The following is a 21,333-nucleotide window of genomic DNA, read 5'->3' as shown; positions in this document are numbered from 1 at the left end:
AATAGTATAGCTGGTAAAGCGCCTGCTTTGAATGCCACCAACCCTGGTTCAATTCCCAGCACCACCTCTAGTCCTCCAAGTTCCACCCAGGAGTGATGCCTAAACTGAGAGCCAGGAGTAGTCCCTGAGGACAGATGGGTGTGTCCCCCAAACCTAAATAAGTCAATGTCAGGTTTCTAGTCAAATTAAGAGGTCCACCACCACCTTAATTTTAGTATCTCCAAGAAGTGACAGTTTCAAGACTTCCAGAGGAAAGGAATGGCTACTGGAATTTCCTGGGGTCAGGAATCCTTTACATCTCATTCTTGCTCAAGATCTGACCCTTGACTCTGCCTTGTCACCTCGCTGTGGTGACTACTATCTTGTGTGTTTCATCATTCTCCTATAGTTCTCACAGGAGACAAATGAGGACTTCTGAACTGATCCCATTAAAAATGACAGGGACACAGAGGGGTTAAGAGAATGGGACTGTCTCACGGTCTCATCCCGGCATCATTTTTACCCCTGGGAACAGCTCCCTTGGCGTCCATCTGGAACAAATGTTCTTCTTTTGTCACAAGAAGAAAAAGAAGCACAAATTGTACTGCTTTTGGAGTCTCCCAAATTTAACCAATTTTTCTAACCCTGGGGCTGTAACACAGAATGCTCTCCCTGCCTTCACAGGCATTAGCACTTGCAATGTCAACCCCTGACCCTAAAAAATGAATAAGTAGCTCTGATACTAAAGAAATGATGAATGTCTCCAAAAGGCATTGTAATCTATAATTTTACCTGGGAAGAACATAGACTTAAAAATTTAGAAGTTAGAAAAAATAAAAGATAACAGATGGAAAATGGGGACTGTTAAAATGCAAAATAGCACAGGACAAAAATAGAAAACCAACCCCAATTTTCTTCTTGAGCTCTTGAAAAGACCTAGGAATCAGATATTCCAGGCATTTCTGAACTTGAAGGTCAAAGAGAAGTTTCTGTTAGGAAGGTGGAGTGGAAGCTGTTGGAAAGCTCTTACTCTGCAGACACATCCCTTCTCCACTACACACTCACACACACACACACACATATACACACACACATACACACACACTTCATCTCAAGCAGAAGTCAGCTAGAAAATCTTCTGGAGAAATGAAACAAAATCTCTGAGCTAATATCAGGAAGCAAAACAGGGGGAAGGGCTGGGTCACACCCGGCAGTGCTCAGGGGTTACTCTTGGCTCTACACTCAGAAATCGCTCCTGGCAGGCTTGGGGGACCATATGGGATGCTGGGGTTCAAACCATCATCCTTCTGCATGCAAGGCAAATGCCTTACCTCCATGCTATCTCTCCGAACCCTGTGTGTTTGCTTTTCTAAAGAGAAGTTAGAGGTGTCAGAGAGACAGCAAGTAGGGCTCTTGCCTTACACGAAGTTAACCTGGGTTCGATTTCCAGCATCCCATATGATCTATGAAGTCCAGGAGTGATTCCTCAGTGCAGAACTAGGAGTAACCCTGAAACATAGCCAGGTGTGCCCACCCACCCCCCAAAATAAAAATAGATTAGATTGAGTAAGAATAAAATAGTCATAAGGCAAGGATGGTGCACACACCTTGGAGTTCCATCTCATGCTCCCTGGACCATTTCAGGGTGAAGTCCTGATGACTCCTAGCACTTCTCCTTAATTTCTTAATTAATTACTTAATTAATCCTCTATAGCCATAGGGGCATTGCCCCTAAAGCACTATTTTAGAGTCTCTACAGAAAAAGAACTGGGTTTCATGAACATTGGGTTCAAGAAGTTTTAAATTACTATTTTGTCCCAATAACCATAAGCTAGAGTTCTGCACTCTGCAATGGGGTAATTAACTGAATAAAAATCAGTTCCATTTACTTGTCTATTTTGGCACCTGTGCAAGCAGAGTAGTGCTCAGTAATAATGTCAGACATTTATGCCCATCTCTAGGAGAAACTCTAGTCTTCACTTCTGGTCCCTGGAGCAGTACCAGGACACAGTGTAGAAAAATTGAAAACTACTATTCCTTACCTTGGTTGTAAATGCCTGTCCATGGAGAAGTGCTGGCCTATGGGTGTGAACAGGGTAAAGACTGTTGGTCTAACGTTTACCCACACAGGAACACTCTATGGTAAACCAAACTTTGGAGAAAAAAAAAAAAACACTTTGGTTGCAAAGAAGTTGGGGATTTTTTTTGTTTTGTTTTGCTTTGCCACACCTCGTGACACTCAGGGGTTGCTCCTGGCTTGGCAGACCATATGGGATGCCAGGGGATCGAACGGTGGTTTTTCCTAGGCTAGCACAGGCAAGGCAGACAGACACCTTACCCCTTGCGCCACCGGCCCCTGCAAAGAAGTTTTAAAGTTGCCCCTTGAACTGATTTGAATTCTAGGAACCTACTCCTTTTTTGTTTGGTTGTTTGCTTGCTTGCTTTTAGGCCACACCCAGAAATACTCAGAGGTTACTCCTGGCTCTGTCCTCGGGAACCACTCAGGTGGTGCTCAGAGAACCATATGGAATTCTGGGAATCAAGCTGGGGTCAGACATGTGCAAGACAAGAGCTTCACCTGCCACACTATCACTATGGCTCTGTGTTGCAATACTGCCCTTGATGAGGTTGATTGATGGAGGGATGGAGGATGAGGTCATTCTCCTCCAGCTCGGAGCACGCATCTGCCACCCTGTTCAGCCAGCGGTTCTGAGGTCAATGAGGCAGGTAAATGGCTAGCAGGCAGTCAGGCTTGTGAAAATATCAGCTTTATTCGAAGGACAAGACTGAAGCCAAAAGCCTCAGCATCAGTTTCAGCCAAAAAAGCCCCTCGCCTTCCACAGACCCTTGTTTTTATCCCCCAGAATCAGGTACCACCCAATGATGGGAGCAGAATCAGGTACCACCCTAGAGTGGGAGAAGAATGCCAGGTCACACCTTAGGGTAGGGCACAATCACCGTTCAGGGTAGGGTCAGTAACATAATAATCCCATTAAAATGTTTACATACATAACAGCTCTGAACCTGCTACTTTTAAGCATTATGCTTTTTCTTTTTTTTGTTTGTTTTTTTTAATAAATTATCTACCCGCCCTCCTCCCCATGTACCACCCCCTGGAGTACGGAGGGAGGGGGGAACCTGAGGACCACTAAGAGTCCACCTGAACCCACTTCTGGCCATCTGAGCTGGCACCCAGGGAAGGCCTGGAGTCAGGGGAAAAAGACAAGGACAGCTGGGGGCCTGCCAAGCCTCCCAGCACTCCCCAGGCCAGGGAGAAGGGCTCCAGTATGGAGCCTCCCCAAACCCCATACCTGGCAAGAGCTGGTCTCCAGAATCAAAGAGGAAACTGGAAGCCAGATGTCTGCCCACCCTCCTTCCCATGCACCTACCCCCTGGAGTATGGAGGGAGGGGGGAAGCCTGAGGATCACTGAGTCCATCTGAACCCACTTCTGGCCATCTGAGCTGGCACCCAGGGAAGGCCTGGAGTCAGGGGAAAAAGACAAGGACGGCTGGGGGCCTGCCAAACCTCCCAGCACTCCCCAGGCTAGGGACAAAGGCTCCGGCATGCTTAATTTTGCTCCAGTCAAGTCTATTGATGCTTTTTTTGAGCTCCCTGAACATTTTCCATAATTCTACTCTAAACTTCTTATTTGAGAGGATACCTATTTGTTTCCTACTTTTTAGATTATTAGAGGAGCCATCTTGATTTCTGTAAATATGGGGGTGTACTGCAAAATTACTCCATTGGCAAGGCTGTAGATTGCTTCTTAAAATGTGCAGAAATGGAATTCAGGTGTTACAAGATAAGCATTTCGGTTTTGGGTCCTGGAGAGATTATAGTCCTTGGAGTGTCTAGGCAGGCTCAGCAGAAAAGAGGCAGAGAGCATGGCCGCCGTGCTTTATAAGTCTCTGGGTACCCAATCACACGGCAGAAATTGGTCCCACGTGCATTGGGTGGGGACATCTTACCAGGTGTGGGTCCTGGAGAGGTTATAGTCCTTGGAGTCTCTAGGCAGGCTCAGCAGGAAAGAGCGCATTATGCTTTTTCATCACGCTTTGTTTATGTGGAGTCACCTGAATCTTTTTTACTTTGTTTTATTTTGTTCTGGGACCACACCAGATTGTGCTCAGAGGTTATTCACAGTTCAATGTTCAGGGCATCATGTAGTGCCAGGCTCAAACATGGGCTTCCTGCATCTATCATCTTAACATTAAGCCTGAAAAAATGATGGATGCAAAAATGAGTATATTCATATAAAACAAAGGTTAAAGCTCTAGAGTGAATTCACTAATGCAGTGGGTGCAGTTAGGGCCAGAAAGATAGTACAAAAGTGAGGTACTTACCTGCATATCGCAAACTTTGTTCAATATCTGGCATCATACAAGTTTCCCCAAGCACCACCCCAAATCACTCCTGAGCATAGTCATAAAGAGCCCGAAGTACCACTGGATATGGCCCCAAAGCAAAAATTAAGAATTTTCAAAAGTAAGAATGAGAATATTCAGATAATTCAAGTAAGTAAATGTCACAACTTAGAATTACTTCAAGATAATTTAGTCCAGCATCTATTTTATATATTTTTAGAGAATATGTAGTTCTTATTTGAGCCTCTACCACAGGGGTCTCAAACTCGCGGCCCGTGGGCCGTTTGTGGCCCTTCATACAACATTTTGTGGCCCGCGGCTGCCCTTCAAATATCGCAGTATTCGCGATTATTCACTTACCAAATAATCGCAATAAAAATCGCATTAGTAAGAAAAAAAATCGCATTAAACATTTGCATACCCCAGCAGTTCTGTTCGGGGTATGCAAATGTTTAATGCGATTTTTTGCGATTTTTTTTCACTAATGCGATTTTTTATTACGAATATTTGGTAAGCGAAATCCCTTATGCCTCACCCCGACTTTGCCTCCTGCAGCCCCCAGGTAAATTGAGTTTGAGACCCCTGTTCTGCCAGAAAAAGAGATGTTGAATCATAGACATAATAAAATGAATTATTTAATATTGCATCTGTAACTATAGTTGGCAACTAAAGAACATCAATTTAAAATTAATCATGACTAAATTTAAAATAAAGTCTCTAAGAAACTGCTTTGGCCAAAGCGATAATTCAATGCAAAGAGTGCATGCTTTGTACACTGGAAGTTTAGGTTCAATCTCTGCCACCATGTAGTCCTTCAAGCACTGCCAGGAGAAATTTGCAAGCAATGAGCCAGAGTAGTCTGTAACACTACTGGATATGGCCCAAGGGAAAAAAAAGAGTTATTGTATCATAACTAATTTTACACTTCTTAATAATATTTTCATTCATTTCAGAACATAAAGTCAAAAGCTAACATTAATTTTTGTACTAATAGTGTATTTTTATTTAGAAAAATACATGAAAGGTCTAACAAAGCAGTTCACATAATTTATACACATAGTTTTTTTTTGTTTTTGTTTTTTTTTTTAATTTTTTATTTGTAATTATGAGAACAAGGATGCAAAGAAAGAGGACAAGGTAAAGTTACAGTGGAAGGACAATACATAACATAATTCTCAGAAGTCCCCTTGCTGATATCCCAACTTTGAAATTTCATCCAAAGAACATTAAGATTGTAACACACTATAATATTTCTTAACAGCACACAAGGCAATCTAAAGCCATAAAACTTACATAACTCCTTAAACATTACAGGCATAGCATTTTTTTTTACATTTCCATATTCATGCATATTAGCTTAAGTTGACCTCAAATCTTAACTGGGTTCTTTTTAAGGATTAGAGTCAAAGGAGCACAGCAAAAATGGTGTTAGAGTGGCAATTGTTGTTTGCATAGGCCCACCAAAATATGAGGGACATGGAAAGAAATAACCTTGGCCTAAATACAAAAAGACCCGACCCCTGAAGGTTCCTGGCACAAGACCAACTCTAGGCTCCAGGCAAGCTAGATCGTCCAATCCAAGACATTGTCTGTAGTGCCAACACACTTATATTTTTCACACAGTCTCTGTTGTTGGTATCAAGCTTCTGTATTTAAGATCCTGGAATCTGTATATCCAACATTGAAGTCAGGATGTGGAGCGTCCTCTGGTTTCACCTTACAATCAAAGGGCAATGCAGGGAGCCCTGTCCTGTAAGCAAATCGTTGTTGTTGTTAAGTCTTCTCAGAGTTAATGGAAGTCTCTTTTGAGCAGGACAATGTCTGAGCAGTGTAGAGTCTTCCTTGGTAGAGGATTGCTTCCAGGTGATGCTATAGACCAGCCTGGATGTTTTGTGGATGGCTTCCCTGGTTCAGGGGAATGCCCTTTCTTCTGAGGTCTGTGCCAGGTCGTTATGTCAATGTTCAGGGTGTAAGGTCCCTTTGCACTATAAGATTAGTCTGTACCAATCTCTATTAGATAGGATCTTATTTATATGTATAGTATTTTCCCATTTTAATGTGCCTATGCAAAAAAGGAGCAATGCCACGTGGTGTTCTTGGCCCATAAGGGGGTGATAAGAACAATTATGGTTCAATCATAAGCATTAATCTGGGGGACTCTTTCTCTAAGATTCCTTGTTAAACAGCTCAAAAAGAGAAGAAGAAAAGCGGTTAGAATCGTCACTATATAAGACAACATTTAGTAAGAATTATAGCTGTCAGAGAAAAAAAACCAAAATATTCTAAAGAAATACGTGTCCATTTTATGTATCTTGAAACAGTTTGGGGTTGTTACACACAATGCACGGCTTTGGTCTGTGATAACGCTTGTACACTACTGATTAAAAAGAGTAATGTAGATTAGAGATGTTTGGGGGGGATAGAGAGTAAAGGAATAAAAAAGAGCTTTGTAGGGATGTGGGAAAGGGCACGATACATAATAAAGATTCTGGATACGTAAAAAGTAACATAACAGTAGGAATACACTTAATATATGAAGTACGCGCGGGGGCGCTAGCCCCCGCGTGGTTCTGCAGTTTTGGGATGCAAAGGGCGGGATTTCTCCCCCGCCTCCCCCCAGGGCCCGATTAACCAGGCGTGGCCCTGAAGACCCACCAGGTTTGGGGGGATCTTGGCCCCCTGGACTAGGAGTTCAGCCCAGGGGACCTGTGGCTAGCTGTCCTGCCCAGAGCCCCCCACATACCAGTCAAACACCCAGAAATCCTGGCATGTGGAGTGGTCTGAGCCCAGCCGTGCCTCTGCAGTTTTGGGATGCAAAGGGCGGGATTTCTCCCCCGCCTCCCCCCAGGGCCCGATTAACCAGGCGTGGCCCTGAAGACCCACCAGGTTTGGGGGGATCTTGGCCCCCTGGACTAGGAGTTCAGCCCAGGGGACCTGTGGCTAGCTGTCCTGCCCAGAGCCCCCCACATACCAGTCAAACACCCAGAAATCCTGGCATGTGGAGTGGTCTGAGCCCAGCCGTGCCTCTGCAGTTTTGGGATGCAAAGGGCGGGATTTCTCCCCCGCCTCCCCCCAGGGCCCGATTAACCAGGCGTGGCCCTGAAGACCCACCAGGTTTGGGGGGATCTTGGCCCCCTGGACTAGGAGTTCAGCCCAGGGGACCTGTGGCTAGCTGTCCTGCCCAGAGCCCCCCACATACCAGTCAAACACCCAGAAATCCTGGCATGTGGAGTGGTCTGAGCCCAGCCATGCCTCTCTTATACACATAGTTTAGAAACCTTAGTTAAAACCAAGATTATGGAGAGAAGGGAGAAATCAAGGATAGTTACCAAAGAAGGCATGATAAAGTATGCAGTTTTAATTTCTGTCTCCATTGAAAGGAGATACCATATTTTATTTTATACTCATAATCATTTTATGACTTTTTTCAATCCTGGGGTGAGGGTGTAATCACTAAGTAAAGTTTTAAAAGTTATTAAGCTGGGGCCAGAACAATACCACAATGGATAAGGTGTTTGACTTGCAAACAGTCAATCTAGATTCAATCCTTGGCATCCCATATGGCCCCTGAGCCTGCCAGGAATAATTTGTGAGCACAGAGCCAGGAGTAACTCTTGATCACAGCCAGATATGGCCCAAAAACCAAAAAAAGTTATTAAGTTGATATTACTTAAAACCATCTATTACTCATCTCTCTCTGGTGGAGGATTAGAATGGTTGGGAATACTCATGAAAATTAAGTAGCCCCTGGGCCAGCAGGTAAGACTCTTGCCTTGTACATGGTCAATCCAAATTCAATTTCCTGCAACCCATATAGCATTAACTTTTCATTTCTTTCAAACTTTGTATAAGTAATGTCCAACAATATATTGTATTTTCTCTAGGAATAAGGTGTGTTGGTACATTTTAATTTACAAAAACCCAAAGCATAATTCCATTATTCATTACTCCAAAAGTTAATACAATAGAGAAATGAGAAATAGCAAAACAAGTAAGGTGCTTGCCTTGCATGCAGCTGACCAGGATTCAATCCCTGGCACTACATTTGGTATCCCCAAGTACCTTCAGGAGTGAACCCTAAGTACATTGAGTCAGGAGTAAACCGTGAGCACTGTCAAAACACTAGTTGTTAAGTAAAATAAAATAAAATGACATAAATTAATTCCTTCAGTGGTAGGAGCTCTTCTTAGGTTGGTTGGGATGATTCTGTGGTGAAAGCCCCAAAGCAAGTTGATCTTCCTTCAGATTTATACCCAATTCAGCTAGCATATAGACTTCATTCTGTTGAGCCCTCAGTGATTACACTGTAATGAAAATACTCTTCCAAATAATACAAGTTCTACGGACCAGCAGTCTTTAATCGCTGGCCCACAGTCAGGGACCCTTTCACAGTGTTTAAAAAGTTGAAGAATGCTGACATAGAAGAATGGAAGACCAGGAAAAAAAAAAAAAGTGGCCAAAAATAGTCTGTCTTGAATACAGGCAAAAAGTAGGGAAGAAGGGAGATGGGGACATTTGGTGGTGGGAGGTTGCACTGGTGAAGGGGAATGTTCTTTTTTTTTTTTTTTTTTTTTTTTTTTGGTTTTTGGGCCACACCCGGTGACGCTCAGGGGTTACTCCTGGCTATGCACTCAGAAGTTGCTCCTGGCTTGGGGGACCATATGGGACGCCGGGGGATCGAACCGCGGTCCATCCTAGGCTAGTGCAGGCAAGGCAGGCACCTTACCTCTTGCACCACCGCCCGGCCCCGGAATGTTCTTTTTTATAACTAAAACCCAACTACAAACATATTTGTAATTATGGTGCTTAAATAAAAATATTATTAAAAATAAAATGTGGCAAAATTCTGTATAAATGTATCATTATGGGTAGAAAACCCCAATGTACATCCTGGTGATAAGCACCTGGTGACCCTCCATAAAGTTCACAAGGAATACTCAAACCTCAGTGCTGGGTTGCAGGCCAACTGTTTTCTGTATGGTGTTGGCCTCTGCCTGTGAGAGGCACCCTCCCCACCACCTCTACAAACAAACCTCCCTGACTTCTCCATCCTTATCGTATCTATTATTCCAGTCCTTTCTCTCTCCAGCATGTACCCCTGTGTCTGTTTGTCTCTGATTCTTCTCAGACCAAAAATAAGCCCAAGTACTGTAAGCCATCTTGCAACCATCCCTTTCACTAACACCTATTTCTTCTGAAGCTGCCTTATTTCTCTGACCTTTTCACACAGCATTTTTGTTCATGCTTTTAAATGAAGGTTTTGTGGGTTTTGCATTGTCTTATGAGACCATAGAAATTGGGAGAGCGCAGCTCCATACCGGTCTACATATCTAGCCACACCATCCTGATCAATAAAGTCAGATAGACCAACTACCCCACTATCTATCTATCTGACCCGCTCTGTGCTTTTCATTTCCTTTGCTTCCCTTTTCAGTCTATGGGACCTTTGAGTTGAATCTTGTTAGTTTGTTTTGGCTATTTATATTCTACATATAAAAAAAACATTTCTTTTACATATATACGTCATATATATAATAACATGGTTACATGGTTGTCCATATTAGTTTTTTTTCCATAGATAAAGTTGTTCGTGATTGAGTTATAGTCAGACAACGTACAACCTTCACCAGTGCGCAATTCCCGCCACCAAAGACAAACGTTTCTCTCAACTCTACCAACAGCATTTTCTCATTATCCCCATCACACATCTAAGTAAGTCCTCTTAAAAAGTGTCAACCAGGGCCCGGAGAGATAGCACAGCGGTGTTTGCCTTGCAAGCAGCCGATCCAGGCCCTAAGGTGGTTGGTTCGAATCCCCGTGTCCCATATGGTTCCCCGTGCCTGTCAGGAGCTATTTCTGAGCAGACAGCCAGGAGTGACCCCTGAGCACCGCCGGGTGTGGCCCAAAAACAAACAAACAAAAAAAAAGTGTCAATCATCAAGGCCTAAACAATATAGCACTGTGGATAGGGTGCTTGCCTTGTCGACCGTGGAAGCCTCACCTCCACCAAAGCCCCTTGTCTCAGAAAAGTTCCTTGTGTCTAAGGCCCCCCTCTGCACAAAGCAACTCTCCTGGGACAATTGCCCAGATTTGTGATATCCTATGAGCAATCTGGCCACAATCACCAAACATTTTATCAAATGCAGACATCAGCTCTAATATCTGTGGACTCAGGTTCTTGGGTTTTTATTTAATTTTAGCAAACTAAACAAGACCCAAAAAAAAAAAAAAAAAAGAAGTGTTTAATCTGGTAATAAATTGTTCAGAATAGATTCGCCAGCTTTTTTTTTTTCCCCAGTACTCCAGTTCACTCCAGATTCTTGACTACAGCTGTTGGTCAACAGGTGAAGATTTCGAGATTTTTGTGGCTCGTGTTTCTTTCAAAATACATTTCATTTAATCCCATACCATTGCAACGAACAAAAAAGAAGGAAAGCGAAAGAAGACCTGTTCCTCTGAAGCAACTTTTAATGTGCATGTTTTGTTGTTTTTTGTTTGTTTGTTTTTTTAGCTTATTATTGAAATAAAGAGTCTTGGATTCTTGGACGCACATCCTTTCAAGAGAAAAAGGCCTTGGGTTCAAATCTCCAAACGGTGAAAACATTTTGGTAGATCTGCAATCCTTCGTGGATAATGCAATTAGTGGGAAGAGCGTGCGGGACCCACAGCCTCGCGCGCACCTTCCATTTCCACACTCCCCACCCATATGCTGCCCAGGGCGTCTCGTGGGGTCCCGGTCACCCCGTTACCAGGCAACAGGAGGCCCGAGGCTGGCGGCGGCGACCCAGCGGAATGCTTGGGGCCAGGCGGTTGGATCGGGAGCTTTGAGAAGAAGAAATGAGTCCGAGTAAGCGCCGGCCGGGTTGCTGTGCCTTAAAAGGGGGACCGTGGGAAGCAGATGGAGAGTGGAAAGCGTCTCCCCGGGCCCCGACCCCTTCAGTCCCTGGGCCCCTGGGCTTGGCTTGGCCAACGCCTCCCTGGGCTGAGCTTGGGGAGAAAAGGGGAGCTTTACAAAGGACCCGCAGCCGATGAGTGGCCCCAGGTCGCCCCCCAGTGGCCACCACGGGAGTGGGAGGCCCGAATCCCCACGCCGCGCCTGCCACCGCCGCTTCGCAAACCCAGCGCCGCGTGTGGTTCAGTTACAGAAAAGCAGCCGGAGCCAGAGATCGACGTTGAGTGCCTCCTGCTTTCAGCGTCCAAGATCCTCAACTCCTCGGAGGGGGTGAAAGAGAGTGGTGGCAATGGATCAGGTAAAACCTTTCCCCACCCGCACCCCCAGACCAGGCCCCAGAAGACAGCGGTGTGTGTCTTCTATGGACTCCCCTCCCCTGTATTTCCTAAATCCTGCAGTTCAAGTTGTTTCCTGCGTGCTAGATCCTGCTCTCGGACCTGATTCTCCTTACAGAATCCTCGGAACCACCCCCCTCTGGGAGCGGCACCAACATTATGATCCAGCCCCATTGGACGCTTCTGCATCCCTGTGGTTATCTAGGCGCCTCTGTGCCACCAGGTGTTGGCATGGGAGCCCCTGAGTAGGACAGATTTTCGACTCGAGGTTCTTTCACACTGCACCTCAAGAACCACATGTTCTCTCCATACATGAGGTGAAAGACTGGAGAAAAGGTCAGGCAGGATTTTTGAAACATAAAGTTCCATGCAAAATAAAATAGCACAGGTAGAGGTTTAAGAGTGCAAAGTAATTTTTATTTTTATTATTCTTTTATTTCGGGGGGGGGGGTCTCGAGGACCACATGCATATTCGGAGACCATATGCTGTTGTGGGGAATCTCCCAGGCCAAGAGCATGCAAGCTAAGTGCCTGACCCCTTACTCTCTTGGGTCTAGGGGAGTCCCTCTTTCCTGGATGAACATAATAGCTCATAGTGCTGTCCTTGATAAGGGACAGAAGATGTCTGAGGACAGGCTCTGTGAAGGTCAATGACTAGGACTACAAGCAAATTCAGAGGTGACTGTTTTGTCCCCTCAGTCTGTCCTTCTGTCCGAACTTACTTGACCTAGTAACCAATCGAACCTAATTCACATAAATAATAGCTAATCCCCCAAACAGGATAATATTGGAGGTCTAAGTTTGAAAGAACAGCCATTAGCCCATTTTACTCTTAGCTTTATTGGAGGGGAATAAAACTTTGGGACCAAGAGTTTGTTGTTAACAGTCTGCTTCTACTCAAGCTTGTTCTCTCTTCAGCCATTCCTTCATTCATGAGCATAGTGTTGAGAATCTGCTATGTATCAGATACTGGTCTAGCTGCTGAAGATCTTATACTTATATTTTATTTTTGCCTTATTGCCTCAAACACCATGCTACAGATTCTTGTGGTTTTTTGTTTTTTAGTTTTGACAGTCAGGTATGAAAACTGCTGGAAAATTAAGTGGAAGATAAAATGAATAATATTCACATGATTTCAAATGATCTCTTCCATCCTCAAAATCTAATTTTTAGGGGAAATACAGTGGCCCTGAAACTGTATCTCAAACTGCATCCCCAATATTTAGAATTACTGGTACTATTGTCAACCATTACTAATCAGTTGTATCTCAAAAGAATAGCATTCACAAAGTATCTAATTCACAAAGATGTTAACTTCCACTTAAATTTTCCAGCACAGGAGAGATACAGTGGGGAAATGCATTTAGAAGTTGTATATAAACCCATTATACTAGAGTAGAAAGAAAACATCAGGATTAAGATACTTATATTGCATGCAGCTCACTCCCGTTTAATTCTGAGCACCACACGTGAGCGTTCTGAGCATCAACTGGAGTGATTCCTGAACAGAACCAGGAGTAAGCCTTGAGCACTGCCAGATGTAGCTCAATTCCCCCAAATAAATAAAATGCATTTATTTATTTCTGTATAATACTTCATCCATGGCTCTATCTGTAGATTCATTTTGGCCCCATATTTCTTGCATGATTTTATAGATGAAATCCTACATTTGACCTCAAACTTAGCGTTCCCTTGGGAAAAGGAAATCTGTAAAGAAAAGGGAGGTTGTTGCAAAAATATGTCATTTCAAAATAAATCCATTGGGTATAAAAGCAGAGGCTAAAAATATTTACAAAAGTAATATCCTAGCTTTATATATAAAGGAACTTTCATATATGTAAGAACGAAGTTTAGTTCCAGGTCAAAAGGAAAGAAACAATACACAACTTTGTCTTGTGAAAATAATATGAGCAAATATGACAAGTGAGGAGAAGATGCGAAAGGAAAAACAATGCTATTTTCTCATAATTTACATTTCTTGATAGGATCTAGATTGACGCTGAATGCAATATAAATTACATCATTAAATATAAAATGCCTAGCCTCATAATTCTTTTCATTATTTCCATTAGCTTAGATCATAACTATGAAACCATCACTCATGGAGTGAAAAAATGTCTGTGAATATTGGCACCAGCACTTAGGTTAAAATCTGGATGTGTCATACACACATGACTATTTACAGTTTGTACTAAACACTAATTCAATACTACCTATTTGAAATGGGGCAGATATAATTCTAAAGGCTAAAATCATTTGTATTTTCCCCACCTTCACAAAGAGCTGTCTGAAGGATAGGTCCCTAAAGGAAGAGCTGTTAGTTCTGCATGATGAATGCTCAGTGTTGTATGAAGTTTTTTGCTTTTCCATTTGAATTAGATGTGATTCTTTAAAAGTCTGATCAACTTTGAGATGCCTCGTTGCACTGATCCACTTGAATTCCCTTGATCTCCCTGATATGAACATTTGGGGTTGCTAATTAATTCATTCTCACTGAGCTGAGAGTGTCATCCCTCTCTGCCCTCAGATGAAGCTAGAATTCTTCAGCGAGGCAGTGGCTCAGGCTCTGAACCAAAGTTGCTGCTCAGGGATGAGGGCTGAGTGGCATAAAGAAGACTATGCTTTGCAAACAACTTCTGTTCCCTCTGGCAAACTGTTGCTCCAAAGCAGAAGCTGTGCTGTCTTCTTCAAAACCTTCTTTTATCAAATAAATATTACGTTCTAGCATAACTTTTATTTCACTGGGGACAGTGAATATTCTAAAAATTTTTTAATAACATTTAGCAATTAGCTTAGTGTCTGGATGAAGAAGAAATACATGTTGAGAAATTTGCAACCTCTATCTCCCTTGCAAGCTATAATCTATTTTCTAGGAAGGAACACATGGGTCTTGACAGTACTTTCCTTAGAAGCATGATAAAAGTTATGCTGACTAATTTATTTTTCTTCTACAATAATAAATAATATGTAATTGTTTTGTAGAAACATAAAGCTACAAGGGCCTTTCATAGAGCGAGGGTTACGTGTTTATTTTTTTCACTTTAAAAGAATAATATCCAAGAAACAGTTGTTTCTTTGACAGTTATAAGTTTAGTGTCCAAATATTTGTATCCAAATACAGGCAAAACCACTATTGCAACCTCAAATAGTTATTTCGAGACAAATTGAAACATCGAAAACTTGACTCATATTAAATTTTTCTTTATGTGAATACTGAACTATCATTAACTGTCTTACTGCCCTCAAAAGTTAAAAAATTGTTTTCTTCTTATATTAAAAAAGAAATTAAATGAATTGTTCAATTTTTGGTTTTAGACTATGGCTGCATATCAGAATCTGAAAATAAAAGTCAACCACAATCAGCATTAAAAGTGAGTAAACTGGGCTAGAATGGTAACACTGTGCAAGACAAATTGCCATAGATATGACCAACCAACCCTGGTTCAATGCCAAAATCCACTTAGAGTCTCGGAAATAATATCTAAGCACATCCAAGAATGATCTTTGAGCAAAAAGTTAGGAGGAATCCCTGGGCACAGGCAGATATAGCTTCCCTCCAACAACTTCCCTCCAACACCCATAAAAATAACCAATGTACCAGTTTGTGGCTCCTAAAAACCTTTATAAAAGCTGATATTTTCTGCAAAAGATATGATTTCTAATAAAAGTTTTCTAAATTTTATTGGTTTTTCATGAAAATGTCCACAAAAGTGAATGATTAGCAATCAAGATGAAAAATGTGAACCATCTAATCCTCTTGTGATCCTTTCTGGTAAATAAGGAACCACTGGGAATATTTTTATAAGTAACAGTTCAAATATATGTTCACATAGCTTTAAAAAATTCCATTTCATTGCTTGCTTAATTTTATCATAGGTTCTCCAGCATCAGCTAGAATCATTTCAAGCTCTCCGAATACAGACTTTGCAGAATGTTAGCATGGTATGCTACTTATAATCTATACGTAGAAAATAATCAAACTTCAGGTACAATCCAATTCCTAAAGTGATGATAACTGACAGATTAACTAGCATAAAATGTAATTAATAGATACATTTATTATTGGCTCAAAACTTGTTTGGAGAAAACTATATTCATATTTCAGAGACTATTACTGATTTTATTCTAGATAAATGTTAAAAATAGGGGCACTCATCAAAGGACACAAATTGTAACTCATTAGAAATAATATAAAATACAACTCAAACTGATGGAGAAATGTCAGGTTACTTCTCAGTTTAATGTTGTCAGGTTACTGAAAATCCTTGAAAGAGTTCATTTGGGCAGGGCTTAATCCTGATAAATCCTTATTTATCTAGGTTCTGCCTCCCATAGAAATGGATCAGATTTGTGGCAAGTCTTGAAGATGCCAAGGATAAAGAACTAGTCCTTTATCATTTCAGAATAAAGTGAAAGAAGAGCACACTTTTCTCTGTCATCACTTTATATTAAGGGTCTGGCTCTGATTTGAGTGTTCCAGATTGGGTCACATGCATTGTTTAAAAATAGTCACTAGCATTAAAAAAAAATGCTCTGTTTAGCTCAGAACAGCCACCCTAGAGCTAAAGTAGGATCAGCACAAAGCAGATAGACTGTATCCAGAAAAACAAAATTGAACTGTAGAATCAGGTGTGAATATTGGGATACATAGCACAACATTTACTGAAAATCCAAAGTAAACTATACCTGAATATTCTATTACTAAACGCAACCATAAGCAAGTGGAAAGAGTGATATTCCTTCTGAGGATGACAGAATATACTCCATTTTGAAGGCTAAGATTTAAAAATAAAACTGCTTTATTCATTGAAATAAAATAGAATTTCTAAAATTATTTTAATATAGTTCACAAAATTTTTATCTTTTCTGATTTTATAATCATATTGAGGCATTCTTTTCGAGGATTCCTTAGTGGTATAAATTACAACAAATTTGATTGAATTTACATTGATATGATACAAATTTTATGTTAAGAAAGTTTAAAGATATAACCAACCAGTTATGATCTATCATGTCTATATATTAATAAGTGTGTATCAATAATAAAATCCTAATATGAATTATTTCTTTTTAAGGTACAATCTGAAATCAGTGAAATATTGAACAAAAGTATCACGGATGTAGAAAATGCACAACTTAGCTCAGAAAAAAATCTAAAATTCAACGCACACATTGATAAGGCTTTGGTATGTTAATCTGCACAAACTCATTGTTATATTTTAGCATGTCAAAAATATTACAACAACCTGCGTATTTACATTTACATTCACATCCTCTTCAAAGGGTGAATGGATTTTAAGAGATGAAAATAAGAAAATTTTCATACTAAAAATACACAATGATGTATAATTGCCTCCCTACTTCTCTAATTTTCCTTGGTCTCTTAGAAGAGTATGAAAGGTGTATTTGACTTAGTCAATAATTGTCAAATAAATTTAAATACAGGAATCTTTTGTAGTCTATCTGTCCACTTAGGACCCCGGTACTTTCAGGATTGATCTAGACGTGTAGTGAATTCCCCTGGACAGGCCCAAACCACATCACTGATTGATTAATACTCCCTGTTTCTGGATTAGACAGAGCCTTTAGATGAAGGCTTTTAACCTTAGCTGAATGGACTAGGAATTTAACTTAAAGTTGACACTAATAGCCTAGAAGAGAAAAAAATTACTTTCATCTTTCATTTAACCTATTGCTTGTCATCCATGCTTATGACAATCTCCTGAGGATGCTAAATTCCTATTTCTGAAATTGAGAGTGTGGCCCAGAGTTATAAGTATAATTTATGACTTAGGATTATAAGTAAAATTTTTAGAAAATTATGAAGACAAAAGTAGCAGATATCAAAATAACTGTTAAGTTCCCTTGTTAAGCTTTTTTTGTCCTATGTAAATGAATAACATGTTGCTTTGGGCTATAAAAATAAATCTAACACAAAATATTTTGGCCATGTGACAACTGTCTTTACAAATTTACACTTTGTATAGTAGCTGATAAGTATTGTAAATATTTATAGTATTCTTTTTGTTATTAATAGCCTATAAAGAATCAAGAAAAAATCCTCTCCACAGAGAAAATTCATCATTTTGAAGATTCTATGACTCTTCAAACAGTGGAAGAAAAATACAGTAATACTAACGTTAACAGTATCTCTTCAGATATAAATATTCTTTGCAAGACTGATCTTAACAACATATTAAATTTGAGATCTTCAGTGGATAACTCCGTTTCTAACACAATTGTGAATTCTTCCAAAAATTCTGACACGTTAAATAATTACACTAACCTTTATTTTTCACCTAATGTATCTCAAAATGTGATGTCTCAAGCTGATACTGTAAGTTTGGATCAATCCAAAATCACTGTGCCTTTCTTCAAACATGGATTTTGTGAAAATTTAGATGACATTTGCCATTCCATCAAGCAAATGAAAGAAGAGCTTCAAAAGTCATATGACAGGGAACTAAAACTTACAAATGAACTTCAAGTTTTAAAAGCTGGTAAAAATGTTCAAAGTAATTATAAATATGACCCCATTAACAAAGAAAAAATTAACTTTCTTAAGGAAGAATCTAACTTAAGTGAGGATATGAAATCAAGGAGAATCTTAGAATTAGAGGCTCTAGTACACAAATTACTCCCACTTAGGGAAACAGTGTCCAAATTTCATGTAAATTTTTGTAGGAAATGTAAAAAGTTATCTAAAAATGAAATACAACGGGAAAGAAAAAATGAGAAAAACAAAGAAATTCCTCTCACCAGTAAGAATATTACAGATTTAAAACTTCACTCCAGAGTTCCAAGACACACTCTGTCTTTCTTTGAGCCAACAGAGTATGAAGTGGAAAACAAAGAAAAGCAACCATTTATTGTAAAACAAGAACCAATATTTGATAATGAAAAAACATCTAAAGTTAATTCTGTTACTGATCAGTGTATTACAAAACTCCAGTACTTACAGAATTACCTAAAAGAATCTTTGAAGGTACAAAAAAAGGTAACACAACTAGAGAATGAAAATCTAAACCTCAAAAACAAAATAAAACCTCTTGTCTTTACCACACAAGCTTTACTACAGAAAATTGAAACATATGAGAAGCAAATTAATGATTTGGTTGAAGAAAAGAACACTATTCTATCCAAGATGGTCAAAACAGAAGATGATGGCAAGGAATATCTGAAAGAATTGAAAAAAATTGTAAGTAAATATAATGTTCTCCAAGAACAAAATAAAACTTTAGAGGAAAAAAATAGTCAACTTTCTTTGGAGAAGCAACAAATAACAGAAACATTGGATTATCTGAAAAATAAGGAACAAAAAGCTCAAAATGATATGGTGATTATCAATAATGAAAAAAATAGAATGAGCATAGAAGTAGAATCAATGAAAAGCGATATTCTATTGATTCAAAATGAAAATGGAGCGTTAGAGACAAAAACATACCAGCTTCTAAAGGAAAAAGATTCTCTTGAAAATGAACTTAAAGAAAATCAGCTAGAGATAATGCAGCTAAAAGAAAGAGAAAGACTGGCAAAAACTGAACAAGAGGCACTTCTTCAAATAATCGAAACAGTTAAAAATGAAAAATTTGCTCTTGAAGAAACATTACATGATTCTACTGTTGCTAGACAAATCATAGAAAGACAAGTTGAGACTATTCAAACGTACCAATCTACTGCAAAAGAGAATTTTCTGAAAGAAATTAGAAATGCAAAATCAGAAGCAAATGCTTATAAGAATAGTTTGGCAGAAATGGAAAATAAATGTGAAATGTTATCAAATCTGGTCATGGAAATTAAAACAGATAATCAGATCCTAAGAGAAGAACTAAAAAAATTTAGTCAAGAAAGTATACAACTTGAAAACAGCATTAGCAGACTTGAGGAAGACAAAATACTATTAGAAAACTATGTAAGAAGTATAGAAAATGAAAGGAATGCATTGGAATTTGAGATGAAGAATCTTAATAGAGAATATGTAAATCTAAGTGAAAAAATGTGTGGTCAGCATAGTGATGTCTCAAAAATGGATTACATTCCAAGAAGAGAAAAATTCCATTTTGAAGTCCATGATACTTATGAAGATACCACTGGTCCTATGAATAAACCTTTAGCTCCTGATTTGAAAGGTAAGCATGTATGTTGTGGGGAACTGGTTGAGATGAGTTTAAGATTCTATCAACCTTTTGGGCACTACCCAGAGTATCAGTGTGAAGGAAACATGAGTACAATTTATTTTTGTGAAATTTGTGTCTACTTCATTTCATAGCATGATTAGGAATTTTGCTATTATAAAGATCATAGTGTAATGCATATTACTTCTCTGCATTGTAAAGGCAGAAAGCAATTTTAGCAGAAAGAAAGGGATTTGTATCAGGGTTACATCATTTACTAGACTTATGTATACTTATATATATACTCAAGTATATCCCTACCTTAAAAAAATTCTTCTATTTTTCCCTAGGAATTCCAAGTAAACGCCATCAGTTACTTTCGCCCAAGATATGTAAATAAATTTCTAAAATCAACTGTTCCAGAATCCTTTGTCCATGTACTTTCCTCAATATTTAAATTTATTTTTACATATAATTGCAATGGTTTTGTAATTGAGTCACAAATAGACTACTGTTTTTCATTCGAATGGAATTAGGTGCATACTTTTGTGTTACCAAAGACTCTGAACTCTGAGATTTTACTGAATTCATATACTAATATGTTAGTTTGACAGTTTTATGTGTTCTAATGTAAGACTCTGGGACGGAGGACAGTTTTCATTTTCTGTATTAGTTCTACAAGCCCCAATTCGATTAGTCAATATAAAAAATGCCTCAATGTGGGCCACATTACCAATCACTGATCTTAGGGAACAATTGTTTTATGGGAAAACATTTTGTCATGAACTACATAAAGTCCACAAAATCATGTGGTCTGGTCCTGATATGTGACAAGAAGAGACATATGCTTCTTGTCAGCTGCCCACAGTCCATCTTCATATGGCCCTCAGATGATATTAGAAATATCCAAATGACTCTTAGCAAGGAAAAGTTCCCCACCACTTTCCTAGGTCTGTATTTTTCACTGTTCACATGCACGGACCAGTTCAAGACCAGCAGTTACAACTAAGATGGAAGACCAGTGGTTTTTAACCTTTTTGCATTGGTGGACTGGTTCCATTCTATGGCATGGTGGTTGAAGACTACCATGTTCTACTATGGAAATAATACTTTTATTAGTATACAAAAAGTATTCCTACTCTATTCCAGAGATGACCTTATCTGTAACTTCCAAGGCTGCTTGCTATATGCAAATAAACTAATTTTCATATGCTTTTTTGTCCAGATGCTCATGTGTTTATTTTTAGATTATTTAGTATGGTAATGACTGATAAATTTTGCAATATTATACCAACTTCATATTTCTTAGATATACTTACTTTTCTTTTAAATTTATAATCCTGGATTCAATTTGGTATTTTGTTAAGAATTTCTATTTCTGTATTCAAAAATATATTGTTCTCTTTATTTTCTTTTAATGTCTTTTTCTTTTGATGTCTTTAATGTTTATGTGGCTTTGGTATTAGAAAAACCCTGTCCTCATACAAGTTATTAAGAATTATAGCGTTGGGGCCAGAGAGATAGCATAGAGGGAAGGCATTTGCCTTTCATGCAGAAGGTCGATGGTTCAAATCCCGGCATCCCATA

General features: G+C 39.4%; 1 protein-coding gene across 1 annotated transcript; it reads left to right on the top strand.

The window, feature by feature from the left end:
* Positions 1-11,243: 11,243 nt before the first annotated feature.
* CCDC110 (coiled-coil domain containing 110) lies at positions 11,244-20,146 on the top strand. Its single transcript, XM_049772685.1, has 6 exons — positions 11,244-11,595; positions 14,948-15,003; positions 15,509-15,574; positions 16,708-16,818; positions 17,670-19,761; positions 20,097-20,146. Exons 1-6 carry the CDS (start codon positions 11,244-11,246, stop codon positions 20,144-20,146), a joined length of 2,727 nt encoding a protein of 908 aa, XP_049628642.1.
* The last annotated feature ends 1,187 nt before the right edge of the window (positions 20,147-21,333 follow it).

Source organism: Suncus etruscus, chromosome 4 (assembly GCF_024139225.1).
Source record: "Suncus etruscus isolate mSunEtr1 chromosome 4, mSunEtr1.pri.cur, whole genome shotgun sequence".
NCBI classification, from domain to species: domain Eukaryota; kingdom Metazoa; phylum Chordata; class Mammalia; order Eulipotyphla; family Soricidae; genus Suncus; species Suncus etruscus.
The sequence above is the reverse complement of the archived record's forward strand: the minus strand, read 5'-3'. Positions and strand labels throughout refer to the sequence as shown.